Source organism: Chlorocebus sabaeus, chromosome 19, assembly GCF_047675955.1.
Source record: "Chlorocebus sabaeus isolate Y175 chromosome 19, mChlSab1.0.hap1, whole genome shotgun sequence".
Taxonomy (NCBI): Eukaryota; Metazoa; Chordata; class Mammalia; order Primates; family Cercopithecidae; genus Chlorocebus; species Chlorocebus sabaeus.
Window position 1 is genome coordinate 30306807 of NC_132922.1, and position 6962 is coordinate 30313768.

The 6962-nt window shown below is 58.0% G+C and overlaps 1 protein-coding gene across 1 annotated transcript; it reads right to left on the reverse strand.

The window, feature by feature from the left end:
• Positions 1-197: 197 nt before the first annotated feature.
• SLC7A4 (solute carrier family 7 member 4) lies at positions 198-4094 on the reverse strand. Its single transcript, XM_007974960.3, has 4 exons — positions 2632-4094; positions 1522-2162; positions 1147-1255; positions 198-1041 (listed from the first exon to the last, which is right to left on the reverse strand). The coding sequence occupies exons 1-4, from the start codon at positions 3611-3613 to the stop codon at positions 866-868; spliced, it is 1908 nt and encodes a 635-aa protein (XP_007973151.3). The 5' UTR covers positions 3614-4094; the 3' UTR covers positions 198-865.
• Between the last annotated feature and the right edge of the window lie 2868 nt (positions 4095-6962).

The window sequence follows — 6962 nt, forward strand, 5'->3', positions numbered from 1 at the left end:
ACACTTGTGCACCCATTCGGATCATGAAGGCCACACTCTTTTCACCTCAAAGCCCTTGAAGGGTGGGCAAAGACAGCAAGAGAGCCTCGGCCTGGGCCTAAGCTCAGAAACAGCTGTCGCCTCAGTCTGCACACAGGCGTGCACCCCAGGGTAGTGCCTGCAGGGACGTGTGTATCCCTGTGGGTGTGCCTGTGCCAGGCAGGTCTCAGGCGCATGCCATCCTCTGAACCCTGCTGCCCTGTCTAGGAAGCCTCCTTGGGGCCCCAGCTCTGCTCCCTGGATCTGCCACTTAGCAGATGTGGGGAGCCTGACCCCAGGCCTGTCATGGAACCGTCCTTGCCTGGTGTGTGTGGTTCCCCTCTTAGCTGGGCACCTGGATCCAGGCCCACCTGTGTCCCTGACTCAGGGTGGTCCCAGGACTGGCACCTACTCTTTGGACAGCCCCAGCATCTTTGGTATGGATTGGAGACAATTGCCTGGTTCCATGGGGCAGGTGAAGACTCGGTACCATAAAGAATGCCACAGTGAATATGCCAGCAGGCCGCATGGCTGGCCAAGCAATTATTATTATGGATCCCTTGGGCTGTGGGCCTTCCCGTCCACCCCACCACACCTGCCCAGGTAGTTGGAGCTGATCATAAACAAGAAGGCTCTGGGCAGAGTCCACGGCACCAGCATCGGCCAAGGCCCACTCCTGAAGACCTGAAGTTCAGCTCCTGGACAAAGTTCTAAGGTCCTGAGGATGCCCCAGCCTGCACAGGCCTGCAAACCCAGGCTGCCCACAACAGAAGGGGCTCCCGGTTTGTCCAGCCTCTCTGGTCTCCCAAGGAGGTGTGGGAGAGCAGGGCAAGTGTGGGCTGACCAGCTACTCCGTATGGCTGGGGTCCTGCGCTGGCGCCTGGCTAGGGGGCTGCACAGCCTGCACTGTCTCCTCCAGGCTGCCCCTGGGGAATACCACGTAGTGCGTGGAGTTTGGCGCTGGCAGCTCCTGCTGGTTCTCCTTGCTGTGCCGGATGCCGTAGCTGAAATACACTGCGAGTCCTAGACAGGGCAGGAGGCAGGGCATGAGCCTGAGGTACAGGTTTCAGCCCTTCCTGTCCTGTTTGCCCTCCTCCTGACCCCGGTCCCAGCCTGGCCCCCACTCACCCATCAGCAGCCAGATGGAGAAGCGCACCCAGGTCAGATAGCTCAGCTTCAGCATGAGGCAGATGTTGAGGAGGATGCTCAGGGCTGGAATCAGGGGAACCATGGGGATCTGAGGAGGCAGGGGCAGGGCAGGGCTGGACCGGGCTGCAGGAAAGATCTGCCAGCCCAGGGCCCACTTTCTCGGGAATCCATACAGCCTTTCTCCCTCTCAGGAGGTTGTGGAGACATGTGCTCACTCACCATGCAGAAAGGGGTGCGGGATGGGTGTGCCATCCTCCCCAGCCCTGTGAGCCTTGTTCATTCTGGGATGGCAGTGGGGGAAGGGAAGGCAGCTGCCTGGGCAAAGCACGAGTGGGTGCTGGCTGGGGGAGGTACCTGAAACAAGTCTTCCCGATACTGTTGCTGGTGAGCCCCCAGGATAAGGAGGCTGAGCAGAAACACGATACTGGTGAGCAGGAGCAGCAGGATGTAACCCCAGTGTGGGAGGTGCAGGGTCGAGTTCCCAAAGACGAGCACGCAGCCTATGGTGATGGCTGAGGCCAACATAACGCCAAGCGCCCAAGTCACCACTGCTCCAGGGCTGTACCCATCCAAGAAGCCCAGGTAGGGCCTCAGGGCTGGCTGCAGCTCCCCTGGCTCAGGCAGGGAGGTGTGTGTAGTGCCCACTAGCTGTAGGTGGTCTGAGAAGGAGCTATGCTGCTTGGTCAGGGGGCCAGGGCTGACTGGGCCTGGGGAGCTGGGCGGGGAAGACTTCTGGAAGCGCAGCACAATGATGCTGGTGGCCACGAAGGTGTAGGCCAGGAGTGTGCCAAGGGACAGGAACTGAACCAGCGACTCCAGGTCCAGCAGCAGTGCCAGGAAGGCTGTGAGAAGCCCGAACGCCAGGGTGCCTGCCACAGGCACCTGTGTCCGGGGATGCACACGGGCAAACACCTGGAAGAAGAGCCCATCGGCGGCCATGGCATAGACAATGCGTGGCAGGGAGAAGAGGAGGCTGAGCAGGACAGTGTTCATGGCTGTAGCAGAGAGAGTGGGGAGGGTCAGCATGGCGGAGAAGCCCACCAGGGGCCTGTGCTGGGGGTCGGTGCACGGGTGGTTCCTTAGGAACATGGGCATGAGCTTGTCTGGGCTCTCAGAGTAAGCATGAGTGTGTGTAGGAGCAATAGATTGTCCGTGCTCTGCCCAAGAACAGGACATCTGGGATAGGTCACAGGCCCACTGGAGCATCTGATGAGAGCTGAGTCCCTCTGCCTAGGAAATAATCTATAAGGACATGCCCAGCACTAATATGCTATGGACCATGTGTGGGGAGGTCCCTTCCAAAAAGTTTCTGAAGAAATTTTTTTGAAGTCAAGAGTTTCTAATAATTAGCATTTTCCTTGCCCCATTATGCAACTAGTAAAACAGCCCCAGGTGAAGGTGAATCTGAGGACAGAGCCCCCGCCTTGCTCTTTTCCCTGCCACCCTGCCCAGGAAGTCTCTTACCACAGATGGAGCCAGCTGCCACGATGAAGCCAGCCCACCTGTAGCCCCGCCGGTAAAAGGCATCTGCGAGCGCTGAGTCGGGGTCCAGGCTGTGCCAGGGCACCATGAGGGTTAGCACGGTGGAGACAAGGATGTAGGCACCAGCTGCAATGGCAAGTGAGATGGCGATGGCCAGAGGCACGGACCGCCGTGGGTTCTGGGCCTCCTCGCTGGAGGCGGCAATGACATCGAAGCCCACGAAAGCATAGAAGCAGGAGGCAGTGCCAGCCATGACGCCGGAGAAGCCAAAGGGCGCAAAGCCGCCTTCCTCAGCGCTCCAGTTGTGAGGCTGGGCCAGGATGAAGCCCAGGATGACAATGAAGAGAATGACAAGCAGGCTGATGGCCGAGAAGGTGTGGTTGAGCCAGGAAGAGACACGGGCTCCACAGGAGACAAAGGCAGAGGCCAGGAGGATGATGCCAGCAGCCAGGAAATCCGGGTAGTGGCCCAGAAGGGGCACCTGCCAGGAACCCACGTGGGTCTCAGTGAAGTTTCGGACGCTGTGGCTGAACATAGAGTCCAGGTAGCCACTCCAGGCGCGGGCCACGGCGGCACCACCAATGATGTATTCGAGGAGAACATTCCAGCCGATGAGGAAGGCCCACAGCTCGCCCATGGATACGTAGGTGAACAGGTAGGCAGAGCCCGTGCGTGGCACACGTGCCCCGAATTCTGCATAGCATAGGGCTGCCAGCAGGGAGGCCACAGCAGCCACACCGAAGGACAAGAGCACAGCAGGGCCAGCCACGTCCTTGGCCACAGCACCTGTAAGCACATAGAGGCCCGAGCCCACCATGCCACCCACGCCCAGAAGAGTCAGGTCCAGTGTGGACAGGCAGCGCCGCAGTGATGTCTCCATGGTGGAGTCCTCCAGCGGCTTCAGGCGGTTCAGCTTCTGGCATAAGCGAGCCAGGCTGGCCATGCTGGGCAGCCCCCGGGCCATGGCAGGTGGCCGAGAAGAGCACCGAGCCAGCTACTGGAACCTGCTAGGGCCAGAGGGGAATGACAGGATGCCCAGCCGGCCTTCCATCCCTCCTGGTCTGACCACCCCCAGTCCTCTCTCCGTCCCTGCCCTGCGGACCTGGACACCCGAACCGGAGGCCTGCTGAAGGGCTGGAATGGGGCTGGTGTCAGAGCCTGTGGGCAGGAGGTCATAGGAAGCCTGGAGATCCTGTCTGCATCCCAGGCAGCAGAGGAGGCCTGGTGGGGCCCCACCTACTCACCTGCTGGGTGGGGTGGGGAGGGAGCAGCTCCAGGCGAAGCTGGGAGAGAGACTGGGAACGGCTCAGTGGTGGGGTCCCAGAGCCAGATGAAACCGAGCCTTCCCCAGAGTAGAGCCGGACCCGGAACAGGAGCCACGGCTCTGCGTCGGGGCGGGCGTGGCCCAGGCAGCCACCTGCCACAGACAGTGGCGGCCACACACACCCCGTCCCCGCCCCCGCCCCCGCCACCGCCACCGCCACCGCCACCGTGGCCAGACTGGGGTATCCGCGCGCCGGGCGGAATGCAAGGGAGCCCTGGGCCCGCACACCTCCCCATGCCCGACACACCGCTGCCGCCAGAGCCAGCTCCGCCGCGCCCCTGTCCCCGGACACCTGCGCCTTCGCCTGCTCTTGGGCCTGAGCCCGTCTCCCGTCCCCGTCCCCGTCCCGGTCCCCCGTAGGATCCGCTGCAACCTACCTGCTGCCACCGCAGCTGCCTGGGCTCTGAGCTCTGAGCCCGCCCAGTTTGCCGGCGCCGCCAAACGCAGGGCCCGCCCCTACCCCCAGGCCCCCCGCGCGGCCCCACCCGCTGCCACACACCCAGATATTTCACCCTGCCCACCCTGCCCCGACCTCGCAAGGTCATGACGGGAGCTCACCGGGGTCTAGGGAAGCCCTGTGACTGTGACTCACTCACAGATGGAGGTCAGACCACCGGCTAAGTGACTAGCCGAGGTCACTCGGGAGGTTAAGGGCCACGTCTGAAAGTCCGCAGCCCACCCTCTTTCCACTGCAGCGGACACCCTTCTTGATCCCTCACCCCAGTACGTGAACCCCACCCAGCTGGGCCCCAGACAGACCCCGCAGCACCGTCATGTGAGCTTCAGGCACAGTGAGTTAAATGAAGACACAGGTCTGCCGGAGTGGCCTGGGGCAGTCCCTGACCTCTACTCTTACAAAGGGGTGGCAGTCAGCCACCCTCACAGGTTGGCAAGAGACTGCAGCCTTTTGAGAGAGTTCTGCGAATTGGGGGAACGCACGCTGGCTGTTTTGAGCCTGCGCTACCACATCCTGCAAGGGAGCAAGCAGTTTCTGGGACGAACCTCACAGCCCTCCGGTAGGGGACTAGACCTCCTCAGACCCCAGTGGTAGCTCCTCCTAGCCTAGGTGCCTCTGGCAGTAACCGGGAGGGCCCTATAGGACCCCAGTAACAGATCCACACTTGTGTTTATCAGTGACAGCCACTGTGTCCTGAGTACTGCATCCCAGCGCTCCACGCCCCAGGTAGGCAGCACCAACACACCAGGTTAATTTTTTAATTTTTTTTTTTTTTAGAGACTGGGTCTCACTATGTCGCCCTGGCTGGTCTCAAACTCTGGGACTCAAGCGATTTTCTTGCCTTGGCCTCCCAAAAGGCTGTGATGAACCATGGCTCCTGGCCTCCCCAGAACGCTATACTAGACATGTGTTCAGGCTTATGTGTGGTTTGTGGAATGGGATCTTAGGAGCATCTGCGGCCTATCCAGCTGGGCTGGTGACAGGATGATGGACTCCCAGACAAGATAGTGCTAATTTGGAACATTCTGCTTCGGCCAGAATGCCAATACCTTCTAATATTTGGCTGGTATTGTCTTGAGGAACTTCTCAGATGGCTCCCACTTCCGGTGGGATGGTAGCTTCCTCACCCCATCCCTGTGTTGCCTGAGCAGACATCCCTTGTCCTGAAATGTCACCACAAAAGTCTAGGCACTTCAGGCCAGAGGCTTAGGCAATTTTGTAATGGGAGCTCCCCTAAGGCCTTACCAATGACCACCTTATTGCTGGTGTCCAGTGTTTTGGAGTGTTGACTTTTTATCCACCTGGAGAAAGTGTGACACCACACCTTCTGCCACAGGCACCAACATACAATGGATATGTGACACTAAGCCAGGCTAATGCAGTAAATTGTACATCCAGGGATATTTCACTCACTACTGAGTGAGACAGTTACACAGAGCAACCCCACAGTGATGCAGTGAAGATAAACCACCAGGAAACAAAAAGAGGAGGGAATAATTTCTTTTTTTTTTTTTTTTTTTTTTTTTTTTTTTTGAGACGGAGTCTTGCTCTGTCACCCAGGCTGGAGGGAATAATTTCTAACTCATTCTACAAGGCCAGGATTACCCTGACACCAAACTCGACAGACATCACAAGAAAAAAAAGCCACAGGCCGGGCGCGGTGGCTCAAGCCTGTAATCCCAGCACTTTGGGAGGCCGAGACGGGCGGATCACGAGGTCAGGAGATCGAGACCATCCTGGCTAACACGGTGAAACCCCGTCTCTACTAAAAAGTACAAAAAACTAGCCGGGCGAGGTGGCGGGCGCCTGTAGTCCCAGCTACTCCGGAGGCTGAGGCAGGAGAATGGCGTAAACCCGGGAGGAGGAGCTTGCGGTGAGCAGAGATCCGGCCACTGCACTCCAGCCTGGGTGACAGAGCCAGACTCCGTCTCAAAAAAAAAAAAAGAAAAAAAAAAAAAAAGAAAAAAAAGCCACAGACCCAAATCCCTTATGAATATAGATGTAGAAATCCCCAGCAAAGCACAGTGGACTCTTGAACAACACAGGTTTACTAATACACAGATGTTTTTCAACCAAATGTTGATAAAAAATACAGTATTTGGCTAGGCCCAGTGGCTCACACCTGTAATCCCAGCACTTTGGGAGGCTGAGGTGAGAGGATCGCTTGAACCCAGGAGTTTGAGGCTGCAGTGAGCTATGATCCTGTCACTGCACTCCAGTCTGGGTGGCAAAGCAAGACCCTGTCTTCAAAACTACTAAATAAATAAATTAAAATAAGTGGTGGGCACCTGTAATCGCAGCTACTTGGGAGGCTGAGGCGGGAGAATCGCTGGTACCCTGGAGGCAGAGGTTACAATGAGCTGAGATGGCGCCATTGTACCCCAGCCTGGGTGACAGAGTGAGACTCCGTCTCAAAAAAAAAAAAAAAAAAAAAAAAAATTCATATGGAAATGCAAGGGATCCAGAATAGCCAAAATACTTGGGTATTTTGCCTGGGTAACATAGGGAGACCTCACCTCTACGGAAAGGTAA

Bases quoted from the DNA above. Each gene is read 5' to 3' on its own strand.
- SLC7A4 (XM_007974960.3), bottom strand. From the start codon at position 3,613: ATGGCCCGGGGGCTGCCCAGCATGGCCAGCCTGGCTCGCTTATGCCAG. The intron at 2,163-2,631 runs GTAAGAGACTTC...TCTCTGCTACAG, and splicing joins GGCAGCTGGCTCCATCTGTG to CCATGAACACTGTCCTGCTC. The intron at 1,256-1,521 runs GTACCTCCCCCA...CTGCCTCCTCAG, and splicing joins ATCGGGAAGACTTGTTTCAG to ATCCCCATGGTTCCCCTGAT.